The sequence below is a fragment of the Dendrobates tinctorius genome, unplaced genomic scaffold (genome assembly GCF_039654945.1).
Source record: "Dendrobates tinctorius isolate UK_male_01 unplaced genomic scaffold, ASM3965494v1 ptg000010l, whole genome shotgun sequence".
In the NCBI taxonomy this organism is placed as follows: Eukaryota; Metazoa; Chordata; class Amphibia; order Anura; family Dendrobatidae; genus Dendrobates; species Dendrobates tinctorius.
This window is the reverse complement of record NW_027361678.1, coordinates 178,058-191,118: the sequence shown is the minus strand read 5'-3', so window position 1 is coordinate 191,118 and position 13,061 is coordinate 178,058. Positions and strand designations below refer to the sequence as shown.

At 46.4% G+C, this 13,061-nt stretch overlaps 1 protein-coding gene across 1 annotated transcript in view; it reads right to left on the bottom strand.

The window, feature by feature from the left end:
* The window catches only part of RTN1 (reticulon 1), a 177,751-nt gene extending 167,839 nt beyond the window's left edge, over positions 1 to 9,912 (bottom strand). Inside the window, exon 1 of the mRNA XM_073585491.1 lies at positions 9,179 to 9,912. Within this exon, the coding sequence (XP_073441592.1) occupies positions 9,179 to 9,827 (649 nt within the window). The 5' untranslated portion in view covers positions 9,828 to 9,912. The remainder of the gene's footprint in view (positions 1 to 9,178) is intronic.
* Between the last annotated feature and the right edge of the window lie 3,149 nt (positions 9,913 to 13,061).

Below are 13,061 nucleotides of genomic sequence, written 5' to 3'. Positions count from 1 at the left end.
TTGTTCCAATGTGTTAGGGAGAAGTCTTCAGGTGATTGATGAGACGGGTGAGATCAATCACCTACAAATCCACCTAGGGGCGGGAGTCTAAAACGCCATAGTAAAGTATGTGTAAGAATGGTTGAAGGACCTGTGATGAGGTCATAACCATGTGATCCGGTGGGCGTGGCTACGGACCATATAAGGTGACCAGGGTAGGTCACATGAGTGAATGCTTGGACCCTGTTGGTCCGTATGGAAGGTCATGTCAGACCGACTGTGCTGAGGAAGATGTGTCTGGCTTCCTGAGTGCACGTGGAGACATGTGTCTGATAGTTCCCTGGAGGGAATGAACGTCTGCACAGAGAGCAGCCATGAGGTAACCGAACAGGGGAAATACCTGTGAGGCTAGAGAGCCTGCATAACGGACATAGCAAAGCCTGTGTGACCACAGGGTTAACAGAGCGGAGCTCTGTCATGGACGTTATGCTGATTTGATATGAACTTTCTGTTGCTGTTTGATGGTTTATGCTGCATAATAAACCGAATGGACTGAGTTATGCTGAGAAACCTGTGCCAGACCTGATTTATCAGCTGCCTAGCGAGTGTCCCCTACCTTAATGACAAGCGCTACCTTACAATTGGTGGAGAATGCAAAGGGCAGTGGTGTAGCCTTGTTGCTAGGGGCAACGGACAAGATATGCAAAACTCGGTTGCTAACGGCAACGGTTCCAAAAGCACATGTTGCAGTGCTGGCGACGCTGAGCCTGGAGGGTGGATGGTCTTGAAAACCGTGTGATATGCTGACTGGGGTCAGTGGAAGAGACTTAATGTCATGATCCATGCTGGATCAGGACTGATAAAAAGCACAGGTAACCTTTTTTTCTGTGCTTAGGTTTGGTTTTGCCCCCAGTGGCTATTAGGATTATTGCACTGTGGTGTCTTTTGTTCTAAATTTGCCCCCCGGTGGTGGTGAGCGTCATTGCACTCTGGTTTCTTTAGTTAGTGCACATGATTACGATGCAGGTGTGATTTCTCTGGCTCTGCTATAAAAGAGTCACAGGGGTTGCAATCAGTGTTGGTGATAGTCTTCATTTCAACCATCCATGGTGGAGGAAGGAGCTGAGAGCGTTCCTTGCAGCACTGTCTTAGCCCTGGTGTGGAAGGAGTCATAGGGGATTTCCTTGTAGCTCTGACAGAGCATGGTGGCAGCAATTCAGGAGGAGAGTTGCATTCTGGTGGTGGACTCTGTTGCCAGGAGCAAGTGCAACAGAGTAAAGCTAAGTGGTGTTTCCCTGTTTGTGCCTTTCCTTTATGTGTGTTTCAGTGCAGTGGTGGGATTAGTCTCTGCACCGGCCATTTTACTAGAAAGGGGTAGGTGCAGGGCGAGCTAGGGTTTAAAGGTATTCTGAGCGGCGCCCGCTGTGGAACCGGCCTAGGGATCGGTAGGAGTGCAGAGACACTGACTCAGGGGAGTGCAGGAGGTCTCCACATCCCCGTTCCCTATCGCAGGGCCCACCATTGTAATTGTTTCCCTGGTGTTTCCCCTTATTATTTAAATTCGCCCTCCTGGAGGTGGTGTATCCGGCTTCACGTGTATTTCTGAAATTCGCCTGCTGGAGGCGGTGTATCCGGCTGCACGTCTTATTATTTAAATTCGCCCTACTTGAGGCGGTGTATCCAGGGTCGCTTGTGTCATATAAATTCGCCCTGCTGGAGGCGGTGTGTCCAGTCACAGGTAACCATTACACTTATAGGACACTTCTGCGGTAGAGGGGTCCGAGAACCTGCGTGGACGACAGGTGACGGTCGTGAAAACTGTGTGGTATGCTGACGGGTCAGAGAAAGAGACTGTGGATTGCTATAGGGTGCCTCTGTGGATAAGAGGTACCCGAGAACCTGTGTGGCCGACACAGGTAACGGACAGGTGTCTGTGTTGTACTGCCTGGGGTCAGTGAGAAAGACTGTGTACCTGGAGGGTTCAGTGTGCAAAGGTCCTGGAGGGTCAGTGTTGGGAGGTTCTGGGAGAAGAATCGGATCCCTGGAGCACGTGCTGTGACCTTCGACCTGGTGAGGCGTGAGTGTTGGACAGTCTCAGGCGGAGACAATGTCCTGAATAGCACCCGCTGAGCCCCTGGACCCGGTGCGCCCTGTGTGTTGGACGATCTCAGTAGGAGACGGACATCCTGAATAGCACACAGACAGGACACGTGTGTTTTTTGTGTTGTGTGTTTTTTTTTTTTCTTTTCCCTCTCAAGTCAGCCGGCAGTGGCTCAGTGGGGTCAAGAAGGTGATAAGCGGCTTGCTGTAATTCGGCGGGGTTACAAAGGTGACAAGCGGCTTGCTGTAACTCGACGGGGTTACGAAGGTGACAAGCGGCTTGCTGTAACTCGGCAGTGACACCAGCAGCTGTGTCTGAGCAACAGCCGGAGGTGTCGGAGATCGGTGACAGCAAGAACTTGTGTGGTATCGTACTTAAAGGGCCAGTACGGGCCCAAGACACAAGCTTTTGTGTGAACTGTGGTCTAAGGAGACCTGCAGAAAGGACATGGGGAAATCCCGAAAGGGGCGGTGACCCAAATCGGGGTGGTAACCCAAAAAGGGGTGGAGTCCCAGACGGAGGCGGTAACCCAAAAAGGGTTGGAGTCCCAGGGGGAGGCCAAGTCCAAAAAGGGGATAGTGGTCCCAAAAGGGGCGGAGTTTTCAGAAGGGGGAGCACTGGTTACCTCAGGGAACATGTCTGGAGAACAGCCGTGTGTGTATGACTTTTTCTGAATGCGTGACATGCTTTCCGGATGACGATGTGCCGCAGGTGTGTACTGTGATGCTACATCGTGTAGGAGTCTCTGGAAGGCTGGACTCAAAGAGTTAGGTGACTCTGACAGGAACTCCTCTCAATGTCTGTCTGACCAAGAAAAAGATCAAGGTTCGCTGCCAACATGGGGTCACTGTGGACTATACGGTGGACAGAGTGGTAATTGAGGGGTCCAAAAGGATTGAGTGCCAAGGTGGCAGTATCCCACCAAATTTAGTGCATCCCTTTGAGAGGGGCCGGGACTTTATCTTGTTTGAAGAGGCAGGGGATGGAGACCATTCTACTGTTGGGCTAGCAGACATTGAGACGGTGACGCCGCCTAAAGTGGACAGGACAGATGTAGAAGGGACCGGAAGAGGGGGTGCGTCTGCCCAACTTATGGACCTGACATCTCATGACATGACTGATGGTGAACTGGTAGATGAGACCACTGGAGCAGACACACAGTCAGACGATGACTGAAGGTTCACTCGACTGATGGGGCTGACCCAGTGGTACCCGTTGAAAATATAATTAAAGAAGTAGTGGTGCGACACCTGCTGGCCAAAAGGGAACAGGACCATGAGATACAGCTGATAAAAGAGACAGTGTAAGAACATGTCGAACGAGAAAGGGTCCTGAGACAAACGGCTGAGCACAGGGTGGAGGAGCTTGAGAAAGAAGTCTTGGAGCTCAGAGGTCACCTGTCCACCTGGCAAAGCATGAACAAGACCCTTAGGGAAGAGATGGAAGAGCTCAGAGGCGCAGTAAGAGGTCTTCTGCCAGAGAAGAGGTTGGACGACTTACAGCGGCCGAGCGCGAGTGATAACAAGAGGGGACTGCCAGTACCCATCTTGGCAAAGGGTCTTGAAGAGGCTAAATCTCATGAAGATTTGGAGCCAGGGGCTGAAGAAGACAGTCACCCGGTCGGGACAACTGTAGTGAGGGAAGTGTCCGTGGTAAACCCAGAGCCTTCTGTCCAGGAAGAAAGCAAGACCACGACCTTCAAGTCTGTGACTGACGTGCCCGAAGATATTAACGAAGACTGTGCTGAGGAAGGTGTGCATGAGGCTTTTCAGAAGGCGGTCAAGGCGTGTAAGATGCACTGGGCACCTGAGACTCGGCAGTTGGTGATAATATCAGCCAGGGAAGACACAGCAAACTGGATAGCTGTCCTGAAAAATATGCATCTGCAATGTCTCCACGCTAAGCAGTTATTTAGGCGGAATGATATGAAAGCTGCTCGACGCCTAGAGCTAGCAAGGGAAGCGAAGAAACGGCTGGGCTTGGGCGAAGATATAATTCCCGTACCCAAAGGTCTGATCGGGAGAGTCATTGGAAGACTCGGGAAGGTAATGCAAGACCTTGTGAATAACTCCGGTGTGGCGAGGGTGAGGATCCCTCCGGATAATGAGGTCCTGGTGTCGGATGAGGAGGCCATGGTTCCAATCACTGTGGTTGGATCCAAGGAAAGTCTGAGAAACTTTTGGATGCTCTTGGAGTATCGGGTGAGGTACCTGCAAAAGATTGAGCAGTTGAGGCTGGACCAACTGCAGATAAATAAAGAGGTGAGAAACATCAGGTGGTAGCCGCCAGGGAGAAATGCAAAGTACTACATCTGGGCAATAAAAATGAAAAAAGCATATACAGAATGGGAGGAATAGGGCTAAGTGACAGCACATGTCAAAAAGACTTGGGTATACTAATAGATCACAGACTGAATATGAGTCAACAGTGGGATGCAGCAGCAAAAAACGCAAATGCAATTCTAGGATGTATTAACAGAAGCATACAGTCTAGATCACATGAAGTCATTATTTCCCTCTACTCCTCTTTGGTCAGACCTCATCTGGAATATTGTGTCCAGTTTTGGGCACCACATTTTAAAAAAGACATCAACAAACTGGAGCAAGTTCAGAAAAGAGCGCCCTGAATGGTGACCGGTCTGCAAACCCTGTCTTATGAGGAAAGGTTGCAGGATTTGGGAATGTTTAGTTTGCAAAAGAGAAGACTGAGAGGAGACTTAATAGCTGTCTACAAATATCTAAAGGGCTGTCACATTGTAGAAGGATCAACTTTATTCTCATTTGCACAAGGAAAGACTAGAAGCAATGGGATGAAACTGAATGGGAGGAGACACAGATTAGATATTAGAAAAACTTTTTGACAGTTAGAGTGATCAATGAGTGGAACAGGCTGCCACGAGAAGTGGTGAGTTCTCCTTCAATGGAAGTCTTCAAACAGAGGCTGGACAGACATCTGACTGGGATGATTTAGCTAATCCTGCTTTGAGCAGGGGGTTGGACCAGATGGCCCAGGAGGTCCCTTCCAACTCTACGATTCTATGATTTTATGACCCGAAGGGTCCCTCTAAGTAGTGACATGGCAGGTGGCCGAAGAATGTCAACAAGGCCAGGACATCAAAAGTCTGCAAGTGGCCGTTCGATGGGCAGTACGAGGCTGAGTGACCGTAGTTCCTGCGAGACGCTGAATGAGTCAGGCTCAGGCTAGACAGTAGGCTTGACAAAGACTTATGACCACAACAACCGGGAGAGCAGGTCGGGGAACGAAACAGACAGGGAAAGGATGGAGACTAAACAGTGTCTGATGATGCAGACAGACTGTGACTGGAGGGCCAAAGCCCAAGACCGATATTCTGACCGCTGGGGGCGGGGGAGGCCTAATGTAGAGATGAGGCCCTATGACAGACACAACAGACGGAGATGGTTCTCTCGACCTGTTGGGCAAGGTGACATGGGTGCCCGGTCTCGAGATCCTTGGGTGATATCGTGTGTTCAACCTCACAAGCTTGAACAGAGGGGGGAGGTATGTGGTGTAGTGACCACTGTGTCCGCTAGGGGTCGCTGTGTGGGTGTCCCAGGATGGATAGCCATATCCAGAGTGGTAACAGGAGCAGGGTCCTAAATGACTGTTATGTATCCCAAGGTGGGTGGCCTTGGGATGAAGGCTTTATTATGTGCTGATCAGCATAGCTGATCTTTTGTTCCAATGTGTTAGGGAGAAGTCTTCAGGTGATTGATGAGACGGGTGGGATCAATCACCTATGAACCCACCTAGGGGCGGGTGTCTAAAACGCTATATTAAAGTATGTGTAAGAATGGTTGAAGGACCTGTGATGAGGTCATAGCCATGTGATCCGGTGGGCGTGGCTACGGACCATATAAGATGACCAGGGTAGGTCACATGAGTGAATGCTTGGACCCGGTTGGTCCATATGGAAGGTCTTGTCAGACAGACTGTGCTGAGGAAGATGTGTCTGGCTTCCTGAGTGCACGTGGAGATGTGTGTCTGATAGTTCCCTGGAGGGAATGAACGTCTGCACTGAGAGCAGCCATGAGGTAACCGGACAGGGGAAATACCTGTGAGGCTAGAGAGCCTGCATAACGGACATAGCAAAGCCTGTGTGACCACAGGGTTAACAGAGCGGAGCTCTGTCATGGATGCTATGCTGATTTGATATGAACTTTCTGTTGCTGTTTGATGGTTTATGCTGCATAATAAACCGAATGGACTGAGTTTTGCTGAGAAACCTGTGCAAGACCTGATTTATCGGCTGCCTAGCGAGTGTCCCCTACCTTAATGACAAGCACTACCTTACAGTAGCTAGAAGGTATAATGTGTGTATCTGTAAAGGGAACCCATCAGCAGGGTTTTGCCATTAAATCTGAGAGCAGCATGATGTAGGGGCCGAGAGCCTGATTCCAGTGATGTGTCACTTACTGGACTGCTAGGTGCAGTTTGGATAGAACCCCTGTTTTATCTGCAGTAGTTATAATGCTGAGCTGTGTAGAACCCCGCCCACACCTTTGATTGGCAACTTCTTGTGTACACTGTCCGCAAGCTGCCAATCAGTGGTGGGGGCAGGGTTACACAGATTAGCCTGACTGCTGTGCAGGGGACACCTAGTCCTTTAGTGATAATCTGCTGATAAAATACTGATTGTATTGAAACTACAGCAAGCTGGTGAGCAAGTGGCATATCGCTGGAATCAGGGTCTCTGTCTCTCCCAGATTAAATAGGAAAAACCTGCTGACAGATTCACTTTAGTGCCCTTTACAGTATATTTACCATAATGTATGATATAGCATATAATGTTAACTATTGATGTAAATATTGGGGTGTGTTTTAGACACTTTTTTGTGGCTTTTTTTTTTTTTTTACAAGGTTCGTGATTAAAAATGCTACAATGCTCGCTAAAATGCACCATATCTTAGGTGCAAAAAATTGTGCAAAAAGAGCCTATCAGGTGGTGTACCGTTAGGAAAAAGTGTCTAAAGACCCAGCATGAACCACGTTTTTAAACTTGGTCCATATCTAAAGTGACCATATCTGAAGTGACCCCATACACATTAGATTCAAGTTGCTCAAGCCTACACGGAACTAGATGAGCATTTAATGAGTATGGGGTCTCCTGATTCTCACAGTATATGTCAGAAGAGCTGAGGATCTAACAGGCTAAAAGCAAAGACCTGCTCCTTTTATTCTCTGGGGGGGGGGTAGCTACCCTCAGAAGTGTTTGCCAGAGGCATTGTCCCCTCTTTATTGATTGGAAATACATAAAAGCTTGGTAAATCATTTATATGTATTGAGGAGTGAAGTACAACTTTGTCCAATAACAGTTAAGTTGTATGGGCCCCTTAAATGGCATGTCCAGTGAAGAAATACTATCACCTAGCCACAGGATCCTCACCGAACTGCAGGACAAGGCATTTCTGTCCGCATGAGATTGGAGCGGCAGAACAGAAGCTCAACTTCCGCTCCAAGCATTCTCTGAGGGACTGACAGAAAAAGTCGAGTGCAACGCTCGGCAGACCCATAGGGAATGAATAGAGCACCGGTTGGATGTGCCTTTTCTAAATGGGAATAAGTACCCTGTGCCGCCAATAAGTTCGGATCCCAGAGGTCTTAACCCCACTAAATTATAAGTTTTTCCATAAGTTTTCCCTTTCCTATGGATAGGTGATAAACTATTATCAGTGGTCAACCACTTTAAGTTTGGAAAGGATCAGTAAATGTTCCCTATATCTTCTGATTGGCCTTATTTATGAGGGTGTGAGAACTCAGCACAACCACAAGTGCCCTAACAGTAGAGAGCCCTATTAAAGGGGTTTTCCAGGAGTAGTAAAATATGGCTTTTTTTTGCAACCAGTTTCAAGCCAAACCAGTGTATTGGTTACATCTGTCATTGTAGCTCAGCTTCGTAGAAGTGCAGCCAGGCCTTTATCATGGACAATCCCTTTAACACAGTAAGGACATTTCCATGACATTTTTCCATTACCCTACAGAGAAAAAATAAAAGAATTACCTCTATATCTGTTGATCGTAACTTTCCAGTTCTACCCAATATGTTGCACTGCGGTGTTTGCCAAGGACACTGAGAACAGCGGCTGCACAATATTTTATTGTCTGCCACAGCTTACAGCTCCCAGTATAGTTAATTGAAAGGAACTTGGCTTGGTTTGATACCATCGATCTGTGTGTGCTGCGCACCAAGTCCAGGAGTTTGTCTGCTGCCCCTTTGTCTGCTCTGTGTTATATTTTTGGACATTTGTGGACATTTCTAAGGTAATGGTTACATAATAGCCCACTAGCATGTGTCAAATAACAAATGTCATTAAATCAGACATTAAAGGGAACCTGTCACGTCGGATAATGCGATTGACCTGCAGATATAGGGTTAATCTGCAAGTTAATAGCGTTAGAAAGGTGCCCGGCTGCAGAACTGACAGCACAGCTTACGGGAGCCGCTGACTTTCAGCCATGCAGGAGTGCTGGCATGGCTACAGTCACCACTCACAGCACCCCATACCTGCACATTAATAGCGTTAACTGATGTGACAGGTTCCCTTTAAGTTAATATACTGTGAAAGAATGTATTGGAACTAATAGAACTGTATGCATTAATCGTCAATGCTGTTTCAATAATCAATAGTACAAGTAAATATAAGAAACGTTATAACTTACTGCTCTCTAGTGTTTTATATCACCCTACAGCTAGATTCACAGCTACACTGCTCACCCTACAGCTAGATTCACAGCTACACTGCTAAGTACGGCTCTATAATGTCCTCCATACTACTGCCGCTCCTGAATCTGTAATAAAGAAGGAAAGGGGAACTGGAATCCCTCGTGTCTTTGTGTGCTGTGTATGTGAGACATCGGGGGAGCTGGGGCCACCTACTAACTCAGGAACAACTAAAAATTAAAGACAGAGCACACAGAAGGGTAAACTGGAGAAAAACGAAGGATACAAGTCATATATTAGCCAGAAATTGTGTTATTCCTCATGTAAACACATCTTATTCTGAAAAAATCACCTGAAGTGACAGGTACACTAGATTATGTAATTTTTAAGTTTAATATATAGGATTATCATGAGCTTACCTGTTTCTACAGATGGCGGTGTAAGTGACTCTGGACTGTCATCCTCTGGTTCAGACACCATAACAGTTGGGACTATATCAGAACTTGGCTTTAAACCTGTGTCAGACAGATCCTCACTGCTTTCATTAAAGTCATTATCAATAGAAGATTCAGTAAGAGTGATTTTTACTGGAGACATTTTAGTGTTTCTGGTTCCCGTGTCACTATACAGTCCCATGCTGTTCCCAGGTTCCTCCATATAAGGTGCAAACGACAGATCTTCGCTTACTTTGCCACTATGTTGGTCTTTTTGCAGAGTTTTTGAAGCAACCCCATCAGAAACATCATATCCCGTGAGGCTTGGCTTTTTCTCATCATCCTCTGGAGAATGCTTTGGGTTGCTATCTGGGGATCTGCTGATGTCAATATACTTGTACGCTTCTAATTTATCATCCTCCATGGGATCAGACAATGTTTTGATAACATCTTTGCTTTCAGCTGGTGTCATCCCAATACCTGAATCTGAACTAAACAACCCTCGAGACTGAAAAGCAGGCATTTCTTGAGGAGACTGAGAACCAAGGCTAAGTTGCTCCTCATCGTCCAAGCTGGTGCCAACATCCCCCCTTTTAAGAATCCCGGTGAAGTAGTTGGAGTCTGGCTGAGACATGTAACGCTCATCTGACGTCAGAGAGGTGTAGAAGGCTCCTTCTTCCACGGGTGATTTCTTGCTGCTTCTATAATCTGAAAGCAAAAGATCAAAAGTTACAAAAAACTGTTAAAATATATTAAACAATCTTTTAGGTGAAGCTTCAGTTTTACGCTAACATATTTTATTTTTTCTTAGGTTACACAAAACGTTATACCATATTTTGGTGTTTTCTCTTTAGTATTAGGCTAAGTGCACACGTAGCAGAAAATTTCTGCTGGAAAACCTGACTCCCTTCCCAGAAACCGCGCGTTTTTTTCTGCACGTTTTTTGCGCGGTTTTTGCGCAGTAAACATGCGGGTTTTATGCGTTTTTTTCCGTGCGTTTTCAAAACGCATAGAAATAGCCAGAAACGCGGAAAAATCCGCGAAATTAATGAGCATGCTGCGTTTTTTACCGCGATGCGTTTTTTTCGCGGTAAAAAAAAGCATCAATATGCACAAAAAGTGCAAAATGCATAGAATTGAATGGGAAGCTTATTTTTAGCGGTTTTATTGGAAAAAAAAAACGCTAAAAATACCGCTGTGTGTGAACACAGCCTAAACGTTCTTTACATGCAGATCTGACTTATATATTTTCAGGCATATTCTACACACTTCTTGCCTCCTCGCTAATTGTATTTGCCTTCTCACCTTTCTTTTTTCTCTGCTGCTGTGGATATGGTTCTTCCCATTTACTGCAGTATCTGTGAAAGTTGCATTTATCATTGTATTCTCAGGAGCTTAAAGCGTTTGTCTCATCATCTTTAATTGGTAATACTACAAAGTTCTTTAGAAAGAAGCAGCCTTGAAATTCACTTGTTAATTAAAATCCTTTTTATCCTCAAGAATTTATCAGTGGTGGAGCTCCACACTTACATGCTATTTGCTAGAGAGTTTGTAAGCGCTGTTCTGGGCAAGGTTCAATGCAACCCTGCTCTTCCGTTGCTGCAGAGGCAAAGCTACGTCTGCTTGCAGCATCAGAGAGTACACTGTTCAGGTGTCACAGGGTTACCGCGACAGAGAGGAGCCAGAACACTGCAGCATCTGATCGCTCCTACTCCTATGCTGAAAAGAAGCACTTCACCTTCTTTTTAAACAGTTTAAATTTCTTTTGGCAGTACAGGGGCTAATAGGCCATGTTTAGAGCTCTGTGAGCTAGGGCTCTCAGCAGAGGACGGTAACCCACAGCATAGAGACTGGGCAGTAAAGGGGAGACACAGTGTGAGAGGACAGTGTGAAGAGGAGACCCAGTATAGAAAAGAAAGGATAGAGTGGCGGGCATGTACCATAAGAGGTATAAGAGGGTGAAATGTGATTACACCAGGAGAGCACGAGGAACCTGTGGTGTTTGCCTGCTGGAGCTAAGAGCAGGTGCTGTGAGTGCCTGGGAATCTGTGTGTGCTGTGGGGTGGGGCCCAGTGTTAGCTGTCTAGAGCTGTAAGGGAAGCTTCCAGAAGAGAAGAGAGACTGCCCCTGAGACTGAGATACTGTGCGTGTGGAGCAGCTTGTGAGAAGTAAAGAGATTGAACGCTGTAAGAGACTGTGTACTGCAACCCTTCATCTTGGGAGCCTGAGACCTTGCTGTGTAACAAAGACTGAGTGTTCCTGAGAGCTGTGTGACTGTGGAGCTCTGTAGAGTCCCTGTTGTGATGAGCTGAGAAGCAATATTGGACAGACATTTTATACAGAAACAGGCGTATTGCTTCTAGGAGAATTCATGAGGACTACAGGAGGAGATACGGCATCTTGAGGCTACAGAACTATAAGTCCCCGGTGCTTGGGCTCAGAACCAGCCGACAAGACGAGGAACCTTGTGTTGCTGCAACTGATTGGCTCCAAAGTTTTGGGACTGGCTGCAACCTATGCAATCTATATGCCTGAGAGGAGACTCACCTCAGGTTAAAGGTACCATAGTCATAGATACCTGGGTATCCCTAGTTGAAGCGCTTAAGGACCTTTGTATTATATTTATATGTATTGTTATTGTTGATTTGTGTAAGTTATACTCAGTGTGTCATTCCAGGGGGTCCCTTGATATCAATCACTACATTCGATTTATACCTGTTCTCTCAGTACCTGAATTGACTTTTCTGATAGGTAAATTTATTTTAAATCCCAGTGTAATACACTCTTTAGGGAACCTTGGATTGGCACAGTGATTTCAGCTCCGGCTCAGTGAGTGTACTGTATAAGTGTACTCAATCTGTTTCTTCCATATACTAAGTTCTACTTTATCTACTGTTTGAGTAAAAACTCTTTTGGGATTTCTGCCTCAGTCTCGGTTTGTGACCTACTGGATCTTATTCGGACCTCCGGTCATTACAGAGGAACAGCGTGAGTCATATTTTGTGCAGGGAACCTAGCGAGGGGCAATTCAGGGGCTCAACGTAGGGCAGATATTTCTATTCAGGGGCATTATAATGATGTAAAGGTGGTTAAGTAAAAATGTTCATTGTTGTATTTATTACTGTTTGCTAACTGGTACTGCTACATGTTGACATTTATTACCATGCATATGAAATGGTACTGCTACTCCTTTTAGGGTATTACCATTGTGTGTCTCTACGTCTTATTGTTATTGTTGCTTTTATCTGTACATAAGTGTGATAATGTCTGCTACATTTCAGGGTTTGTCATTTGTAGAATAGGGAAAGCGTAGTGCTCCCTTTGGAACACTAGGGGGGGACTCTAGTATATAGAACTTTTAGCAGTATAGGGTTAAGTGTAGGAGGGGCTGCAGGGAGTTAAGGTTAGAGCAGAAGAGAAGTTAGTTCAGACGAGGCCAGGATGCCCAAAGTGTCCACATGGGCTATAGGCCCAGGACGGCTCGACAGCCAGGCAACGTTTAAGTAGCGACAGCCCACATTATCCACGGCCACTGGACATCAATACAGTGGTCCAGTACTGATGCTTTAGTGTCTCTAGCCAAGGCTATAGTCCTGGCTGACCCTAACAATGACACTGCCAATTTTAAGGGCATCGAGTCGGGATGTGCTGCAGAATACCGGAGAAGATGGAGGTTTGTGGAGAAGAACTGTGTATGAGAAGAGTCACCATGGAGTCTGGTCAAGATGGAGATGAAAAGAAAGAGAAAGACTCTAATCAGAGAAGACATCACAGGCAAGATGCCTGGATGTAAATGTTTATTTGTGATCCAGCCTTCGTCTCATCAGTGCTGTGGTTCCTGTATGGTCTGCAGTCTGATGATGACTAA